Source organism: Fusarium poae, chromosome 4 (genome assembly GCF_019609905.1).
Source record: "Fusarium poae strain DAOMC 252244 chromosome 4, whole genome shotgun sequence".
NCBI lineage: Eukaryota > Fungi > Ascomycota > Sordariomycetes > Hypocreales > Nectriaceae > Fusarium > Fusarium poae.
The window spans coordinates 4,375,129-4,395,228 of NC_058402.1; the positions used below are offsets into that span (position 1 = coordinate 4,375,129).

The 20,100-nt window shown below is 47.8% G+C and overlaps 6 protein-coding genes across 6 annotated transcripts; 2 read left to right on the plus strand and 4 right to left on the minus strand.

Moving 5' to 3' along the window:
- Nucleotides 1-941: 941 nt before the first annotated feature.
- FPOAC1_011495 (uncharacterized protein) lies at nucleotides 942-2,089 on the plus strand (the record flags this gene model as incomplete). Its single annotated transcript, XM_044855872.1, has 4 exons — nucleotides 942-1,135; nucleotides 1,183-1,310; nucleotides 1,360-1,568; nucleotides 1,622-2,089. The coding sequence occupies 4 exons, from the start codon at nucleotides 942-944 to the stop codon at nucleotides 2,087-2,089; spliced, it is 999 nt and encodes a 332-aa protein (XP_044703185.1).
- Nucleotides 2,090-2,440: 351 nt separating this feature from the next.
- FPOAC1_011496 (uncharacterized protein) lies at nucleotides 2,441-3,187 on the minus strand (the record flags this gene model as incomplete). The annotated part of the gene is made up of 1 exon (XM_044855873.1): nucleotides 2,441-3,187. One exon carries the CDS (start codon nucleotides 3,185-3,187, stop codon nucleotides 2,441-2,443), a length of 747 nt encoding a protein of 248 aa, XP_044703186.1.
- A 792-nt stretch (nucleotides 3,188-3,979) lies between these two features.
- FPOAC1_011497 (uncharacterized protein) lies at nucleotides 3,980-5,358 on the plus strand (the record flags this gene model as incomplete). Its single annotated transcript, XM_044855874.1, has 2 exons — nucleotides 3,980-3,982; nucleotides 4,036-5,358. 2 exons carry the CDS (start codon nucleotides 3,980-3,982, stop codon nucleotides 5,356-5,358), a joined length of 1,326 nt encoding a protein of 441 aa, XP_044703187.1.
- A 576-nt stretch (nucleotides 5,359-5,934) lies between these two features.
- FPOAC1_011498 (uncharacterized protein) lies at nucleotides 5,935-6,378 on the minus strand (the record flags this gene model as incomplete). Its single annotated transcript, XM_044855875.1, has 1 exon — nucleotides 5,935-6,378. The coding sequence occupies one exon, from the start codon at nucleotides 6,376-6,378 to the stop codon at nucleotides 5,935-5,937; it is 444 nt and encodes a 147-aa protein (XP_044703188.1).
- Nucleotides 6,379-7,265: 887 nt separating this feature from the next.
- FPOAC1_011499 (uncharacterized protein) lies at nucleotides 7,266-9,389 on the minus strand (the record flags this gene model as incomplete). The annotated part of the gene is made up of 4 exons (XM_044855876.1): nucleotides 7,266-7,547; nucleotides 7,605-7,909; nucleotides 7,966-8,049; nucleotides 8,297-9,389. The coding sequence occupies 4 exons, from the start codon at nucleotides 9,387-9,389 to the stop codon at nucleotides 7,266-7,268; spliced, it is 1,764 nt and encodes a 587-aa protein (XP_044703189.1).
- A 602-nt stretch (nucleotides 9,390-9,991) lies between these two features.
- On the minus strand, nucleotides 9,992-19,375 carry BEA1 (Beauvericin nonribosomal cyclodepsipeptide synthetase bea1; the record flags this gene model as incomplete). Its single annotated transcript, XM_044855877.1, has 1 exon — nucleotides 9,992-19,375. One exon carries the CDS (start codon nucleotides 19,373-19,375, stop codon nucleotides 9,992-9,994), a length of 9,384 nt encoding a protein of 3,127 aa, XP_044703190.1.
- Between the last annotated feature and the right edge of the window lie 725 nt (nucleotides 19,376-20,100).

A 20,100-nucleotide genomic window follows, 5' to 3' on the forward strand; every position in this document is an offset into this window, starting at 1 on the left:
GCCTATAACGACTGAATATGGATACACATGGGAGAAACTGTGCAACGCCAGGAACATTTGAGCCATTGGAGGAGAACACATGCGTCAAGACATACATACATTCATTACCGTATACATTATGCAATAGTTGGCGGGGTAATTAGGTTCCAAGCTTAGTTTATCTAGCTTCAAGCCACCGACGGTGTCTAGTCGACTTACGAAATATTCCCGCCTATTAACGCTGAACAACATTAAAGACACACATACTGGAAATTTGCATGTGTTTGACCGAGCACATAATGCCAAGATAAGCTATCACGCCGATCACAAACGGGTTATCCCGTTTCACTGCCGTGGCATAAGAACTTAGTCGTTATCATCGCATTAGTCCATTGATAAACAGTACATCTCTGATCTGCGCCGTTGCCATGACGCATATAATTGGATATGTGGTTCCGGACTAGTGAATACGGCAGATGCACTGCCGGCCACTAAACAAGTCGATGGAAGCAACCACGGTAACGGGATCTCCTGCGTCCGAACCATCTTGACTGACGATCGCGTTTATGCTGAACCTTGTCAGCATATCTCGCCGTTGTTCTTCGGCAGGAAGTAGAATTACAGAGTCTGTCATCATAATTTGCCGGATTCTGTAAGGGGTGTTGTTAGAACGAGCGTGGACGACGAAGGCATCACACCCTGCATCGTGATTGAGACATCGTGTACGACACGAATTGTAGCTACCCCGACAATGCGTAGTACAAACCTCGACTTCCAAGGCAGTGCTAGATGCAAACGAGTCACACCGCCTTCTGTTTGGTACTCCTGTTTGAGTCCTGATCTTGAAGGGTCGTGAACAAAAGTGCAACGACAAATCCTGACTTTTGCCTAATAACACACATTTTACACTACAGCACACAGAGAATCTGATTATTCGCTTTGACATCAATCAATCATCCAACATGGATCGTTTCCGAGCTCTTTCCCTCTTCCAGCCCTCCAACCTGAACGGCGCAATCGGTGCTGCTGATTATGAGGGAGACCATGAGCGACCAAAACATGTCTTTGGTTGTATGCTGGGAATTCCTCATACACAAATGGCCCGACTGGTAGCTGTACTTGGCTTTGATTTCATCTTTGTCGACACTTTGCATGTGTAAGTTCTTAGAACGAGCTTCCAATATCAGTACCTAACACGGACAGGCCGACTAATCCGGAGACTCTTGTGTCTCTCATTCAAACCATCAACTTTGCTAGCGAGGGAAAGACTGTTGCTGTTGTCCGAGTTCCCAGTCCTGATTCTGACCTGTTGGCTTATGCCTTGGATGCAGGTGAGTATCCTGTATCAACATCAATGACCAAGGTAGCTGACTTGAAAAGGTGCGGGTGGTATTGTTTTTCCCCAGGTTGATACTCCTGAGCAGGCAGCAGCGGCTGTTTACAAGGTCAGACATGCCTACAATGGTGGAATGAGATCCATTTCTCCAGTTGCCTTGTATGATGGAATTACAAACATTGCTCCTGAGGGATGGACATCAGAGACCATTGCAGATAGAAACGTCTCAGTCATTTGCCAGATTGAAAGCGATGTAAGAATTATTCACCATGCCCTTGTTGTTATTATTACTGACCGTTATGAAAGGTTGGCGTTGAGAATGTCAACGCCATTGCAAGAACCCCAGGAGTCAACGTGCTCATGGTTGGCGTTACAGACCTAAAGGCCACCCTGGGTATTCCAGTACGCAACCCGAATGGTCTGGCTAATGAATCCAAATTCAAAGAGGCTATGTCCAAAATTATAACTTCCTCCAAGGAAACTGGAATTCAACTCATGATTCCTGCATTCAGGCTGAAGCCTGAAGATGTCAACTGGCTGAAGAACTTCAAAATGGTTGTTACTAGTGTTGATATTCTGTCTGTCATGAAGAGTCATCGAAGTGACCTTACTCTGATGAAGAAGACACTGGGAGTGGTAGACGGGTCGACAAACGGCACATCCAATGGGAAACTCAATGGAAAAATCAATGGAACAGCCAACGGCAAAGCAAACGGGACAGCTAGGGAGGTGAACAGCGGCGCCGTCAATGGGGTAACCAATGGGCATCGTTGAACTAGGCTCCATGTAGATGTTGCCCTCGGTAGGTACAGTTCAGCTTGTGACCAAACTTGTCATAACAACAGTTCCATTTCATCTACGTCGTATTCAATGATTCTACAGTAGTAAAGCATATTTCAGTGTACATAGTGACAGTGTTGAATATTGTCACAACTGAGGTAACTGCTATATTTACGTGACTGCCGAGTGGTTCGAGTCTTGTCTCACAATCAATAAATTGATTTTAAACATAGTTCAATATCGCTCATTCAAGAAAACTCAATTCCACTGCAAATTGAAATTACGGCTCATGGAAGTATATGGCGTTGTGCCAAATCATGGTGTTCTTCAACATCTAAACTCTAACTAATCCTTGCGCTGTAGTTTATGATAGTTGAGCTCAGCCCGTGCCTGGCCAAGTGTCGTTCCAGTGGAGATCATCTCCCGAATACGCTCCTCACTTTCGTCAATGCGACGTGCAATCTCAGCCACTTCGCGAGCGCGATCCCTTGGGACAATAACAACACCATTGGCGTCGGCAACAACAATATCGCGGGGCTTTACATGCACATGTCCAATCCCAACAGGCTCATTCACAGCTCCCACCTCAATTCTATCTTTTGCAGTCCTCATGAAACGACCAGCCGTAAACATGGGGTAGTCGTCGTTGATGGCACGGTTCACGTCGCGACAGACACCGTCAATAACCGTCCCGGCAATGTCTCTGATGCCAGCGTACTGAGTCATAATATCACCCCAGACAGTACAGTCTGTGCGACCGCCATTGTCGATGAGAATGACATCGCCTTGAGCAACGTCGTCAATCCAGTCGCCAACACCTTTAGGTGGGCCACTACTGGAGATGGGTACGTAGCGTACAGTAAAGGCTGGTCCAATAGTGACCTTTTGGTAGTTGGCCAAGGGCATGATGTTCATGACTTGGCCTGGTATACCCAACTTGTCGAGAGCATCAGAGACTGCAGGGGTGTCTGTTGCGGCGAAAAGTGCAACAAGTTCTTGGTCTTCAGGCTGTTGTTGTTTTGGGTTTTGGTCACCATTGGACAATGGCTTGATTCCAGATGCGTGATGTCCGTTTTGAATGATTTGAGCCATTGCTTTATTTGCTTGTTGCTTAGGTTGGTGTGGTGTTCTGAACAGACTGCTATACAGAGATAAAGGCTAAAGTTAAATAGACCACGAAGATAAGAAGAGCAGTTGAACTGAGCGACTTGTCTCTGGTGCAACGGAGGGGATTTCCCGGAAACATTCTTGGCACGGGCGCAACAGATGCAGATTACGGTTACGTACCGCAAGTACTCCGAGACCTATCATGGAGACTATGCAGCTGCATTCCCTCATTCAGCCAGCCACTTATTCCATACTCCACTCATGCACATCATTTAGTAATCTCACATGCTCGACGTCGTCCCCTTGTAAGCCTGGTCAAAGTCAATGTGCAAAACGCGTCGGGCGATCTATTTTCGGACATTTACACTTGGGGGCGTGTGATGGAAAGATGACACTGCCAGTTGTGCGCGCAGGAGAAACAGCATTGCTGATGCATTCTACTAGTGCTATATGTCTCCAGTCATGTATCGTTTTCGTAGACGAATGAATGACGCACATGGTATCACAAAGTGCCTAACGAGATGGGATGGTAGGTGTATACAGTCGCTCTAACAACGTATGCTGATCGTTGGACGAAGGAGAGGGAAGAAGGCAATGGGTTAAAGGTCGTCGCGTTTGTCGTTATTAATCTTGCGAACTTGACTCAGGCACCTCACCATTACACCAAAACGTTATTGCATCTTGTCAAGGATAGCATCTTCATCTTCATCCATATTGATCGACATATTCCCCACCAAAAGCTCCTCCCACAGTTCGGAGGCAAGACAGCATAGCAAAATGGTAAGCACCCGACTGTTATATCTACTTGTAACCATCTTCACTAACTTGGATAGACTCAGGCATCTGAAGTTCTGTTCATGGATCATGGCAACGCCAATGCCTTTCATGTTGACCATGACCCAGCCTTCAAGCCTAATGAGCGTGCTGTGTTGAGTGTCAAGCATTCCAAGCCTGAGGAGCCCATGGTTCAACTCCTTCGCGAGGAAAGCAGTCGGATTGACAGCTTTGAACATATTGCAGAAAGGTTCGAGAACCGAGATGCCCCAGTTGTCACCATGTTCAGTGGTGGCTTGGATAGCACATATCTTCTCATGAGACTTCACCATCTTGGCTTCACAAACATCCATGCCGTAGCTGTGGACGTTGGAGAACCCATAGATAAGGATGAACTCACCACGAACGCTGCCCATTTCGGTGCGTCTTTCAGATGTCTCGATGGCCGAGAGCGGTTGGTCAAGGAAGGTGTCATGCCAGCCATCCGTGCTCACGCAAAGTACATGGGAATGTACCCCGTCAGCAGCTCTCTCAGCCGCCCTTTTATCGCCCGTCTTGTCACGGACTACGCCAAAAGTCTCAACGCGAAGCTTCTTCTCCATACTGCCAATTTGTCACAGAACAGCTTGCCCCGGCTCAACAACAGCATCAAACGCTATGCCTTTTCTGGAGACTTTGGCAGTCCTTATGTGCGTTCGGCCATCTCACGAGAGGATAAAGCCAAAGAGCTGTCTGCAGTTGGTTTGACCTTTCTGTCTGACCGAAAGCTCAGTGGCGATGAGAATCTGTGGTGTCGGGAGTTCGAAAGCGGTCCTCTAGATGACCCCGAGAGTTTCATCATCCCGGAAGCAGCGTATCAGTGGACGCAGCGCAACATGGACTGCTCTCCCCAGAAGCTTACCCTTAGCTTCAAGGATGGAAACCTCGTCTCGATCAACGGTAACAGATTGCCTCTCATTGAAGCCATCGCCCTCCTCAACGTCGAGGTAGGAAAGTTTGGACATGGTCGCTTCGTCGGACTTGAGCCGATTCGAACCGATGCCAAGGTCCTTGAAGTACGCGAGGCCCCGGCTGCCGCCATTATCATGGACGCACTTCGTCATCTTGAAGTTGCTACTCTAGAGAGCAAGGCACTCCACCTGAAGCAAGATTTGGAGCAGAAATGGGTAACGGAAGCAATCGCTGGTCGATGGGGAAGCACTTGTCATACAATGTGCGATGCTGCACTTGCTTCTTCGCTGGTTGGAGTCAGTGGAAGTGTGACGTACAACATCAACCACGCGCACTACCTGCCTTGCTCCATCATTGCTCAGAGCCCTAGATATATCAGGGATCGAGACCATTGGGAGATTAAGGCTTCGATGAGCCGAATCAGCGCATAGTGGTCCGAGGTACTGATTGAGTAGATAGATAGTTGTGGAACAGTGGTCACTGGAGTTTGTTCAGGTAGAATCCTGATGAAGCATGCTAGTACTTAGATATTGCTTGTAAGGTGGTCCATCACAAGACTAAGATTTATTTCCCAATAAATGCAATCTTATACAAGGTGTTTCTGACTTGCTCTGTCATGAGTGTTGATTTTTTAAAGTATTGGCCAAGTGATTGGCAAGCGGCTGACATCCAGACCGGTATGTAATGGAGACGAAGCGTGTAAAAGGCATGCGATACTAATAAACCAAGTACTATGCAGCACTTCTTAAAGAAAAAGCAAACCTCGCTGAATACGAGTCCTTCCTCTTTGTTTCATCTTAGGTGATTCTAGCTACTACTAAGTAATTGACTGTTAGTCTCTTCACTTTCTTTCACAGGTGAAAGGGCTATGGGAGTTGAAATTGCAATAGCATAGTTTATTGATCTTAGCACACTAGACCTAGTTGCAACTGATCTAAATAGCTGCCAGCAGCTTCTAAATCAGTTGAGACCTCTTAATCTTACATCTTCCACCACCAACAGTCTCTTTAGTCCTCCTCACTGAACAAGAGTGAATCGAGAGCTGTGTTGAAACAATCCTCTGCTTCTTCAAGCTCAGCAAGACTCTCATCCAGGCGTACTGGGTCCAGCTTCAACACCTTGGTATGGATGTCCTGGAAAGCAGACTCGACTGATTCAAGCCGTCGTGACAGGGCGTCTCTCAATAGTCGATGCGATGCTTGTGAAAATTCATGAGGAAACGTCTCCAATTCATCTGATAACTCAGACAAATCTTCATCCACCGATCGCATGAAGTCTCTGCTAGGAAGGTTGAAAGGAAACTGTACCAATCCCTTTTCGCACTGAGCGCGATCGAGAACTGGGAAGTCGTGATACATCTGGTTCACAATCTCGCGCAGATTCCCTAGCCTGAAGGCAATCTGGTGGAAGTGAATTGTGTACATGGTGTCGGTTAATGCGTAATTGGCCATTTTGACAAGTGTACAGGGAATTCGGTTGGTGTTTTGTTTCGCTTAGAGTACTGCTTGAGCTTTACTATAAGAAAACAATCTGACTGGAGAGAGTTGGGTTTTTTGGGGGGAGGATTTTGTGTTGATCTAGTGGTCTTCTTATAGTCGTCGTAAGAAGAAATGTATATAAAGTGTGTATCGGCTTGAGCCTCATGTACGCTGGGCATCATCGAGCAAACGCAATGAACATTCGAGATGTGCGACGGCATAAAAGGCAAAGAGAGTTCGATTTAAAGAGACTGAACAAGGGATTTGTGAGGAAACTATGTTCATACTGAGATTGTTCTTATTGTTCTGCAACCGTTATGTCAACCTGGAGTCCATTCCAGACAACAAAGGCATTGTTTACCTTGACTGTTCATATATTGCCACCCAAATCCCACCTGAACAAGATAATCGATGGTTGAAACCATGGACAACTGGCTTCAGAGCCTAGTGCAATAGGTATCAACTGGTTCTTGATCAGATAACATGTCCTTTGCACACTTTAATGTTCTGTAGTGATCAGGTTGCACTTTGGACATCACACGCAATTCTAAGAAGGAACTTCTTGAATCAAAAACCATAATTATTTAAAGCTAAAGTACCAATACGCTGCACTGAAGTGTCTTCTCTAAAGATAGGATAAGATATGTAATAAAGGCATTGAAGGGATAGGTAGTAAGTAGGGTTATCGAAGTGCATCGCGAGTGTATCATTTCAGTCAATAAGATGTATTTAACCAAGTCTATCATAAATCTCTATAACAACAATGACAAGCCAATCCCTCCTATCTCCCAAGTCAAGAATCTTGAGAACAATCAAGGCCCAGCGTCTTGGCAGTCATGATTCCAGGACATGACATCTCTTTACCAAAGGTCCTGAGGAATGTTACAGTGGAAAGGCTCGTCCTCAGTGAGCTTGTGCAAGGGAATGAAGCACTTGGGGTACTGGATAGGGTTCTTGATGTTGAAGTCCTTTGAGCTGGGAATCGAAGGTTTACCGTTGTCGCACTCGTAGTTGTTGATGAGAGCAGCCTCATAATCATCCACAATCTTCTTCATCTCTTCGATTTCGGATCGGGAAAGAGGGTCATATTGTCGATTCTTACCAGGGTATCTGATAGTGCTCTTTCCGAAACAAACACATTTCTGAAAGGATAAATGTGTTAGTTTGAACATACATCAGATTGACGGGGTTCAACTTACGTCGTCATGCCAAATACACCCAGGCAGTTTGTTACGGCAGACATCCTCTGACAACCTTTCTTCTTTTCCGACTGGACCTGAGGTGAGGATACCAACCATCATATTGAGAAGCATGCTGCGGTCATCCTTGGGAGGATCACCATACTCCTTGACAATATCCTTGATGCCGCTTGATAACTGCTTTATGCTGAAATTGATGTTCTTCATCCAGAGTTTGTGGAACGCGCTGAACATATTGGCGATCTGTACGTGAACGCAAAAAGCCATAGGCGGCGTGTAAGTGTCGCAAGGCGTGGCACCAGGACCTGTACATATTGTCGAGCCGAGGTCCTTGCAATCAAAGGTAGAGCTACCTTGCCACCAGCAATGACATCCTTGAAGAACTTGTCTGTCCAGTTCGTGGGTACTTTTCTTAATTCGAGTCTTTTATTCCCTGTGGATGTACCTGGAAATCCTCAGTGAGCTTGACACTTGGCAGACCTGCCGATTTCCGAGAACCACAATATTCTCCTTGTTAGCGTCTGACAAACCACTTTCTTTCTACAGACCGATAAATGCTAGTCAGGATATCCGTGTGATACAAAGGTCACTGTCTTTAACAATAACAAGCATATGAGAGACATGAATATAATAGAATTGCCAGTGATTTCAATATGGTAAAGCTACTCAAACTTTCACTACTATCTTCTTACCACTAGTTCCTCCGCGAACCATGTCCAGTCCCTGGGCAATTCTATCCAAACCGCCCTCGAGTACTTGAGCTTCTGAACTCAACTCATACTCTCCAAGCTCCAATGCTTCACTCAAAAATGAAGCCATCTTTCCCTTAGTATCCCATTCGATTATATCTGTGCCAAAAACGAACTTGCTTTGAACTCCACTGCTCAGGACCTTGAGGCGATCAGTGCCCGTCATCCAGAAATACTTTGCGACAAACGGAATCATGGAGAGCATAGTCGTTGGTTGCGATTCGGGCATTGAAAGGGTGACTTGCGCAACATTCTTGGTGGCTCCTGGAACGCTTTTGACAATGTCGACGCATTTTGTCAATGACCCTTGGCCTATGGCCACAGCACCTGCGCATTTCCTGTCCTTGAAAGCAGATACCACGTCGTTTATGGCCGATGGGCTGTTATAGTCCAAAACTGCACAAGCGCCAAGACCACGTACGATATCCCAGTTCTTGGGTGATGCTGTCGCGATAACATCATAGCCAGCCGCGATAGCAAGCTGTACAGCGTTTCTCCCAACACTTGTACTTGCTCCCCAAATCAAGACTGTCTGACCTGTAGCACTGCGCTTTGCCTTGATTTGAGGTAGTTGCAGTGCCAGCTGATCTTTCTGGAATAAAGAGCATGCAGCCGTGACGAAAGTCAGAGGCAAAACGCTGGCGTCGATAGAGGTAATACGTTCTGGAATTCGAGCGGTCAAGTGTTCTCGCAAGATGCATATTTCTTGGAACGCGCCTTCGTCGGGACTTCTTCCTCGCTTGTCCATACCTGCTGTGACTCCCACCACTCTATCGCCTTCTTTAAATCGACTAACATCAGGACCCGTCTTGATGACCTCGCCAGCGACATCGTAACCGAGGATGAGAGGATACTTGAGCCATTCGAACATCATGTTTCCCATGGACTGCTTCACTCCATCGACTGGATTGATCGCGACAGCGTGTGTTTTGATAAGCAGCTCCCTTGGGCCAGGTGTTGGAACAGGTGCCGATCTGACTTCAATGGTGGGCCCATTGGGACTAACAAGGTAGGCAGCTCTGTTGGAAAGATCCATTGTGTTGGTATTGAAGAAGTGTCTCGTTCAAGTTTGTTGTGTTGGAATGGAATATTTTTTTTGATTTGATGACATTGGCCGTTATGGCTTCAGACTTATATATCCCACTGATTCAAGAGACAAGCTACCACCATCATTCTTCTACACACAACACACTGTGATAATTCATACATCAAGAGCGAATCCGAACAAGCGCGAGCTACTTACTGTTTGTGGACTAGATCAAACTGGCTCGGATAGTTCCAATCCTTGTCTCATTCCTCGTATATCTTATCTATACTTCCTTTCATTGGACAAATGTTCCTGTCAGAGTCGCCAGCCAATCATAATGTACGATCGATGAATCCTTGTCGAGTAATGTGGCTTCTTTCGTTACCCTGTAGATCTCAATTTTTGACTTGATCGATCAGTAGCGAGCATATAAAAGCTGACAACGTGAGATAATAGTCAAGATGATAGTTCTCCAGGGTAAAGTCTGACACTTGCATGTATTCTGCTTATTATTTCCTCCAAATTATAAAAGACCAAAAGTCAACGACGTCATTGACAGTGAAAAACCTCCGTCAATTGTTCCTCCTCAATCACAATGACCAATCCACGCCTTACAAAGAAGAATTGAGATCCTCAAAAGTCCTAGACACTTCATTCAACAGATGTTCCACTCTCTTCCTGCCGAATAATTGCGTCTTCGCAATCACAGTAACCTTCAATCCTTTCCCATCTGGTTCAACTTCACCCGCAATCGCCAAATCATACAATGGCTCATCCATCTCAATGTTGACAAACTTGGTCAATACGCCCATCTCTACTCTCTGCTGCTCGAACTGACTTTCAGGATGGTATTCAAAGTTGTGATATGTGATACAGCATGAGTAGTTGGTGACTTCTTCTGGCCAATCTGTACAATTGCGTTTGAGATCAGAGAAGCCAATTGTTTCGTGAGGCAAGCTGAGTAGGTATTGGTCCTGAATGTCGTGCAGCAGTTGGTTGTGATCTGACGACTCAATATGAGCGCGAACAGGAACTGCGTTGGTACAAGGCCCGACAATATCCTGGTATTCAACAGGCAGGCCTTGTCGACCTGAAACAATGCGTCCAAAGACAACATCCTTCGAGCCAGATTCCTGCGACAAGACCAACGCACAGGCTGCGTTGAATACCGTAGCTTGAGTGATGATGTTGTTGCCGCCTCGGAGTACCTGTGAGGGAATGTCGACAATATTTGACAGGTGCAAAGCCTTACAAGTAGCAACGTCTCCGTGAACAATCGTGTCATCACTCAATATTGTCATGGGGGTATTCTGAATCACATCCCGCCAGAATTGATGTCCACTTTCGCGACTATCAGCAGTATACTGCATGTACCGAGAGAACTGGTGTGGCGGCAAAAGGGATCTACCGTTGTAGAGCATATGAAGCTTGCGGACAACATGCTCCAGACTCAAGCCATCATACAGGGCATGCGATATTCTCATTATCACGCGCATTGACTTGGTCTGTTTCAGGATGGTAAAGCGAACCAACGGCTGTCCCAGACGAACTGGCTCCTTCGCAAAAACATCGAGAAACTCGTTTGTCGCCGTGTTGATGTTGTCCTCTGTCTCAATCACTTGGACCGGTAGATCCAAGTGGGACAAGACCACTTGATACAATTCCCCAGATGCCTCTACGAAAACCGTTCTAAAGATGTCGAGATGGCCAACAAGAGACTCGCAAGCCCTGACCAGACATCCAGCATCAGGCTCGGAAGTGCTGGGGAAGTCGATGTAGAACGGCACAAAGGGCCTCGGGCGCGCAGTTGTGGGATCGAAGAGGAAGGCCTTCTGCATCTGAGTAGACGGGTAGACATCTTGAATGGTTTCCTGCAACTCGAGTCGGGGTCTGATCTCGTTGGCCATGAAATCCTCTGAGTCCTCTGTAGATAGGAGTTGGAATGGTGAGTATTCGGCCATCTCTCTGCTCCCAACTCTCTCGTTGGTTTTGGATTGAACCAAGTTATCCAATGCGATTGCAAGTTGGAAGAGAACTGGATGGTCAAATACATCCTTCACCGAGACAGTCGTTTCAAGTCGATGTCCGATGCGCACAGCGAGTTTAGTAGCCATGAGCGAATGACCACCAAGATCAAAGAAATTGTCTGTGATGCCAACCTGGAACCCAAGAACCTTTGCAAACTCATCGCAAAGCATTGCTTCGGTCTCGGTACGGGGTGCCACGTGGGCAGATTTGTCTTGTCCCTGACCATCAGAAACGGGTTGCTGCAACCCCAGCCCTTGACGGACAACTGATGCAAGATCCGCAAAGACAGGATGGTCAAAGACATCCTTGACCGTAACACGAACCTTGAGTCGTTGATCGATTCGGGAGATGAGCTTCGTGGCCAAGAGAGAGTGTCCACCCAGATTGAAGAAGTGATCAGTGATATCAACCTTCATACCAAACACTTCAGTGGCTTCTTCGCAAAGAATGACTTCGACCTCACTGATGGGAAAGGTCGGTACTGGTGTCGCGGTCTGTTGCTTGGGAACAACCTTTGCCCTGCGAGAAAGTTCTTTCCGATCAACTTTACCATTAGCGTTGAGAGGCATCTTGTCCAGAACAACGATGTTTGATGGGATCATGTAAGATGGAAGTAATGACCGAAGCCTCTCGCGGACTTCGATAGCGATACGACGGTTTTGCAATCGCTGAAGAGGTCGATTGGTGAGAAGATCAGACCCTCGAAGGTGATGGTCTGTAGGGAAGTTGACCAAAGTACGCCCTTGAGAAGAACAATGATGAAAGACGGCGTCCAATGCACCGTTCTGAGACCACTGTCGTGCAGCGCTGACCTCAACACGGAACCCGGCTTCCTCAGCAATGCGAAAGATATCGGGAACTGAGAGTGATGTGCAGCCCTCCGCGGTGGATCGAATGGCTGATAGCTGCCACTCATCGATGTCGCTGTTGAGGGAAGCGACGACATGTCTCTCAAAGGCCGTAATCTTGAAAGGAATGTTACTCACTGCCATAATAGCAGCGCCTGAAGCCGTCAGAAGGTCACCTAGTGACTTTTGATCCAGTTGCTTGGCTTGAAAGTCGATCCAGTCATCCTTCTCAACCATAATCATGGCCTCATCTCTGATTGAACCCCGAATGTGCACGACGGCAGCATATCGATACGCGCTGAGCTCATTCACAGCTTCCATGTTCTTGGGCAGAATCTCAACATTTTCTACCAGATCTGGAAACTTGTCTTCCAATGAAGTGAAGAACGCAGGTTCAACAAGCAACTCTTCCTCCACGTCCTCCAATTCTGCCATTTTCTGCCGAACATCGTTCTTCGTTGCATTCTCCCCGAGTGTGCGAACAGCCCTGGCGGCGAGGAAGTGCTCGTTGGTAGCCTGCGATCGAACGTCGCCAAAGAAAATTCGCTTCACGTCTGGCAGATGAACCAAGGTGTCCGCGACTTCTGCAAGGTACTCCGACGACGGGAAATACTGAATGACAGAGTTGAGAACCACAAGATCAGGATGCAAATTACCGATTTGACCGACATCTGTGGCTGTTCCAACGTGAACCTTGGCCTTTTCAGCAAGAGATGGTACAGACTCGACCGCTTTGTTGACAAAAGCGGCCGCTGATCTGGATGGCTCAAGGCCGACATAACTCTCAAGCCTGCTGTCAAGGTTGAACAGGATCATTCCACTACCTGTTCCAATCTCAAGTACATTGCCCGGTGAGCGATTGTCGTGGAGTGTTCGAGTAGTGTCCCCAAGCCACTCATGCATCTCAGCAAAGTCAATTTGACTTCCATCATACATAGATGTCCAACCCTTGAAGTCGCTTCCAATCGTCGACAGGTCAATCTCACCAATGTCAGAATACATGCCACTCTCAAAATGGTCTTGCCATCCTTCGACTTGGTTGGCAGATTGGCCCTTGTCATTCTCAGAATGACCATGATCAGCGACAACGAACCCAAAGATCTCGGGCGCTTGATCCTCGTTCTGCTGAAGTACAACAGCAGCATCTCGGACGGAAGAGTCGCGGAGAAGGGCTGCTTCAACCTCGGCTGACTCGATACGATTGCCACGAATCTTGAACTGAGTGTCCATACGTCCGAAGAACTCGATGAGGCCATCTCCAATCCTGTGCCGCACTCGATCACCAGTGCGATACGCCTTCACCGTCTGGCCATTGATAGTGATGTGCACAAAACGGTTCTCATCAAGGGCTTTGTCTGTATAACCCCTCGCAAGACCATCACCAGTGACAACAAGCTCTCCCATCACACCGATGCCGACAAGCTGTTGCTGAGGATCCATAACATATGCCCCAGAGTTGTTGAGAGCTCGTCCAATTGGGACTCCATTGATGAACGATTCAGTCGAGTCGATCGGGTAGATCGTACTCATGACTCCATTCTCAGTTGGACCGTATCCATTGTAGCACTGACCCTTGATAAGACCTTGGGCGTCGAGAGCATCCGGGCCGTCAAATCTATCACCACCAAGAAGAAGGACATCGAGGCTCTTGAGGGCTTCGCGTGACTCGGAGAGATACATCTTCAGAAGGGCTGGGGACATGACCGCCGCATTGACGTGCTCCCGGAAGAAAACATCCTTGAGCGCTCTGGCGTCAAGCGTTGTCATGTAGTCAATACAGACTAACGTTCTTCCAAACAAAAGGGCGCTGTAAATCTCATACGATGCACCGTCAAACGCAATTGTCGCCATGTGAGCCATCCTCGTTTCCGCTGGATAATTGGGTATACAGCCACTCGTGACGGTTCGGATGATGACGCGATGCTCAATCATGACGCCTTTGGGTCGGCCGGTCGATCCTGAAGTATACAGCACGTATGCAAGACTCGTAGCTGAGGGCTTCTTGCTGTTGTGCTCAAGGACTTCAAAGCCATCTGTATTGCACTCTTGCAGGGCGTCTTGGATGCGGACGAACTCGACATTGGGGACTTGAATCTCGGGAGGCTCTGTGTCATGACCAAGGAAGACAACGGTAGGCCCAGAAAGTCCAGAAAGGATATCCTGAACTCTAGCGGATGGTGACCTCACATCAAGAGGAAGATACGCCAAATTCGCCTTCAAGATACCAAAGAAGGCGACGATTGTCTCACAGGATCTTGGTGCAAATACTGCGACAAGTGTCTCTGGGAGCATTGACCGCCGACGAAGCCATCCAGCGAGAACATCAGACTGGCGATCCAACTCGCTGTAGGTCAATCGAAATGAAGAGTCCACCACGGCCAGACTATCGGGGAAAGTAGAGACTTGAGACTGAAAGACATCGACCAAGCTTGATTCGCGGGGGTAATCGACGTGTTTGACATTGAGAACATCCAGCTGCTCAAGGGTTGCAATTCCATCAGTCAGAGGAAGTACGGAGACGGGCGTCTGCGCGCTTTGGAGTCCTTTCCTCAGAATCTCAAAGAATACTCTGACGACATTCTCAACCGTCTCCATCTTGAACAGCTCATCGGCAAAGTTGACGCTGCCTTTGAGGCTGTCAGTTTCTTGGAACAGATGAAACTCCATGTCGAATCGAGTGTACGCTTTGCTAGGTACAGGTAGGGACTCGAGACCCTCAAGGCTGAATCTGCCAAGATCCTTCTGTGAGTGCACTGCAAAAATGAGTTGTGCGAGGGGCGTACTTGACAAATCTCTGGATCCAGGCTGTAGTGCTGACACAACGCGCTCAAATGGAACATCCTCGTTCTCGAAAGCTGCTGTCGTTGTAGCCTTGACTTGATTGACCAAAGTACCAAAGGTATCGTTATCATCAATGTTGATGCGCATACACTGCGTATTGACAAAGCAACCAATGATATCCTCCAACTCGGGTCGGTTGCGATTCGCAATTGGTGTACCAATGACAGCGTCTTCGACAGCAGTGAGACGATAATGCGCGGCACGAAAGGCAGCTAGAAGAACAACGAAAGACGTCGTGTTGTGTTGATTACAAAACGCTCTAAGAGACTGGTAGAGCTCGCCATCGATGGTAACAGATACACAACCTGCGTCTCCAGACAGAAGAGCAGGACGGGCAAAGTCAGTGGGGATCTTGGCTGGGGAAGAGTCTTTGAGTTGCTTCTTCCAATAGTCGAGCTGCTTCTCTTGCTCAATAAACTGATCCTTCTGCCACTTTGCAAAGTCGCTGTATTGGATAGGTAGGGGAACGAGTGCTGACAGCGGGTCTTTCGAGTCCTTGAGCGCAGCTGAGTAGAGCTGGTTGAGATCGCGTCGCAAGACATCAATTGACCAACCATCTGAGATGATGTGATGCATGACAATGGTGAGGATATGTTCATCCTCACCGAGTCGCAAAAGCGTCGCTCTCCATCCAGCTTCAGATGAGAGGTTGAAGGGAGTAGTCTGCTCTTGGTTCAATACCTCAAAAGGATCAAGGTCTGAGTCACTGAGATCGATAACCTTCACCTCTTTGGAAAGATTCTCGTGCACAATCTGTACACCGACGCCATCCTGGTCTTCAAATGTCGTTCGAAGAGTCTCGTGTCGCTGTTCGAGTGCTGCAAGAGCCCGACGTAGCGCATCCACATTGATAGGCCCGCGCATTTTCACGGCATATGGTATCAGATACCACAGACTACCGACGTCCAATTGATCCAGGAACCATAGTCGGCCTTGTGAATAAGACTGCTCTATTGGGCCATCATGAGTTGACTTGGGGATGAGGGTGTAGGACAGAGGGTCGCCCTTGATCACCGCGGAAAGTCTCGCAAGTGTTGGGTTCTGGTAGATATCAGAGACCTTGAGGTCCATACCAGCAGACCTCGCCATGTTCACCATCTTGATAGCAGTGATGGAGTTTCCTCCTAGTTCGAAGAAAGTTGCCCCGATATTGACGGCGGCTGGATCGATAGCCAAACTCTGTACCCAAATACTGTAGAGCTTGGCTGCTGTATCTGCGACAACCGGAATAGGAGCGGGTGTTTGTTGAACAATAGTCCCTTGGGTTTGTTCATCCAAGATATCATTGCCCAACATTCGAAGTCGTCTCCTGTCGATCTTCCCGGTGGCAGTACGTGGAAGTTCCAGCATGCAGATGTAGAACGAAGGGATAGAATGTCGAGGCAACACCTGCTCCAGCTTCATGTTGATGACTTTGGCAGCATCGTGGTCCAGAATGTAAGCATCCAAGGGTTTGTTGTCAAAGCAAGAAGACCCTATCAGGAATGCTATCAACGCTGTGCTGTTCACAGACTGTGATCGCTTGGTAGCTTCAACCACGATTGTCAAGTCATCAGGCATCTGACGTCGAAGGTGGGTTTCAATGGCACCCAACTCAACGCGCTGTCCTCGGATCTTGACCTGCGAGTCCATGCGCCCAAGACAAACTATAGACCCATCAGAGGCGTATCTTGCAAGGTCTCCTGTCCTGTAGAACTTGACTCCATCGGGAAGAATACCCGATGAATACCAGGACGGAATGTTTGTGAAGAAGGGCGACTTTTCTGGAGGAGGAGGAACGATGTAATCGCGGGCAATGCCTGGACTCTCAATGACAAGCTCTCCTACAGCTCCAATCGGGACTAGCCGATTGATGTCGTTCGGATCAATGACCCATGAGTGAGCTCCAACAGCTCTTCCCATGTTGTTGGGTTCGGCAGACATCTTGGAGGCGAAGCAGATTGAGGAACTCTCACTCTGTCCGTATCCGTTCAAGAGTTGGACCTTGGGGGCCCAGATTGCGTTGACTGAAGCAGACATCTGCTCCCCAACTAGTACCAATGTCGCAAGGCCAGGAACGTCTTCAGGTGCAAATGTTCCCATATACGACGGTGTCGCCATCATCCAGTTGACGTTATATCGATTGATGAAGGACGGGATATTGTTCATACGATCATCGTCGGAGGGAATGCAGACACAACCGCCGTGAATGAGAGTGGTCATGATCTCGAGAAGACATGCGCCAAAAGCATGAGTTCCGAATTGCAAGGCACGAGTGTCAGAACTGATGCCTAGAGAAGCACCGAACTTGAGTGCGCAAGATGAGAAGGCTCGATGTTCAATCATGATGCCTTTCGGGTCGCCCGTGCTACCAGAAGTGAAGATCACGTAGGCCAGATCTTGCGATTTGATAGTGGTTGAGAAATCGGCGCTGGCAGGAACTGATTGCAGAAGCTCGTCGTCAACCACAACGCAGCGACCTGTAAGCTTCTGTACAGTCTCACGATGTAGCTTGGAGGTCAGCGCTACTGTCGCCCGAGTCTGTGAGACGACCTGGGCAGTTCGAGCTGGCGGATCGTTGGGATCAATGAGAGTGAAAGCATTGCCAGACTTGAGAACAGCCAACATTGAGGCGATGACCCATTTGGACTTCTCAAAATAGATAGGAATGATGGCTTGCTGAGCTCCAAGACCAAGTGACGTGATATGTGTCGCGAGACGTGACGAGATATTGTCAAGCTCAGAATAAGTCCATTCGCCGTCCCATGCTTGAATGGCAGTCTTAGTGGGAGAATGAGAAACAGTCTTCAACATCTCATGGTGTATCAGGGTATTCTGTACCTCCAACGGCTGCGAGTTCCACATTTGAATCTCTGCGCAGTCATACTCAGTCATCAAGTTGATATCAGCCATAGATCCTAAGTCTGAAGAACTATACAAATAATTGATCAGGTGACCAAGTTGCTCTAGTAGACGCTTTGTTTCAAGCGAATCAATGACATTGCGGTCATAGTGAGCAACCAGCAGAGCTCCGTTGCTTTCCATCTGACAATGCAGAAGGAGAGCACGGTTGTTGCAAGGCATGAAATGACTCGGCTCTGTTGTCTGTTGGAGGAAACCGTTGACACCATTGTTTACTTGGCTACCATCCGTGACAAGTAAAACAGTTTGGAAATCGCAGGCGGCAGAGCCATCATCCCCAGTGTTACGAATGTCGCGAAGACCAAATGGTGCGAGATGGCCGAGGTGATCATCATAAGAAGAGATTGCATCCATGATATCCGATACAGGCAGATCTGACTCGCAGTGTACGCGAAGAGGTGCGACTGTTTGGTATGAACCATCTGTCAAGCAATGCTTGCCAAATGTAATACATTGTTCAGTGACCACACCAAACAGAGCCTCATCAGAGTGAGTGTAGTATGAGAGGAGAATAGAGAGTGCAGCACGACAAATGACAGTGCTGGATGGTGTTTTCTGCGAAAGGGGGAATGTGATACGATGCTCTGTTGACTCAATCGGGTTGGGTAACATCAAGTGGTCAGACAAATGAGGAAAGACGGAAGCACCAAGATTGTTGAGGTGAGTCTGCCAGAATTGAGTCGCCGATGTTGCATTATCTTCGAAGCTCATTGACTCCACAGAGGCTGACTGAGAGTCAGTGTCAGTGGCATCAGAAGAGTCGGGGGTCTCAGGCCGAGGTGTGTCCTTCCCATGCTTGTAAGCCGCGAGAACACGGCCAAGAACCCGCTTTTGGAAAGCGTTGCCGACAAAAGCATGACTGAAGGTCCAGACCAGCTGACGTTTCTTTGTCTGCATGTCTTCGAGCAGAACGAAGCGGTTGCAGCGTGGCCCAGATGCGGCGGCGGCAGCTTCATCCCGAACCACTTCATATGGGAAGCTCGAAGAAGACCAACACATCCATGAGAAGACAAAGTTATCTTTCAGGATGACTTGACAGGACTTTCCAGAGTTCGAAGTGAAGACAAAAGCTCGCAAGGCTGGGGTTTGGTTGACGATCTCCTTCCACGCAAGCGTGAAACGAGAGATGTCGATGTCGGTTGGGACATCATACACCGCATGACCGATAGCAGACTTCTTATCAAACGTAGTGCAGTCGATCATGTCAAGTTGGAAGGGTGTGCATGGTTTGATAGCTTCGATGCGACTCGAATCCAGACCATAGAGATGAGAGAGTTGCTCATAAGAGGTGTTGAGGGCATTATCTCCATCACTGCAAGATGAAGCTGGAGTAGGTGACAGCTCTTGCCTGCTGTCGACAGCAGTAAGGGATTTCATGTTGAATGTAACGATTTGATAATAGAAGACAGGAAGGTTGATGATACCAGGTACGGCTCATTCGGCGGATCCAGTGAATATATTTAGTCTGAACCGGGGAACACACTGAGCTCCCTAGCTTCTGGAGGGAGAGATCTGTGAAGGATCTGCAAACCTAGGAATATGCCGTGTCTCTTATTTTTGGATGCATCAGACAGGATCGCCATTTCTAATGGGTTATTCATATCTTGGCCTTGATTCTAGACTGGCGTATTAGTGGAATCTAATTTTCCCAATTTTTTACACACATAGTCCCTGGATACCCTGCTACAGTAATCCTACACCATGTATCGATCATGTCATTGCTGATGCTCGGATCCAGGTTGAAGTTCCCTCAGCTCCTTAGCCTCCTCGTAAATCCTGGAATACCCACAATTCAGCATGGCCACCAGAAGGAATATCAGGAATCGCGAAATCCTTCTCATCCTGCAAAGGTTTTTTCATGCATTAGCTCATCTGACAATCGTTGCCCTCCATTACTACCTTCCTGAAAAGCCCCGCAATTCCTGATTGAAAAACATCAGCAGATTTCAAGATCAGAAAAAGAGGTTGTAAGAATCTCGTCCTGTTCGTAGTCAAGTGCCGAGACATTGCTATACGGTGTAGTAAACGGCAAGTGATTTGCGTTATGTCTCAGTGACAAGTATGAAGCGGTCGGATGATTTCTGAGACATTGCTTTGCGTTG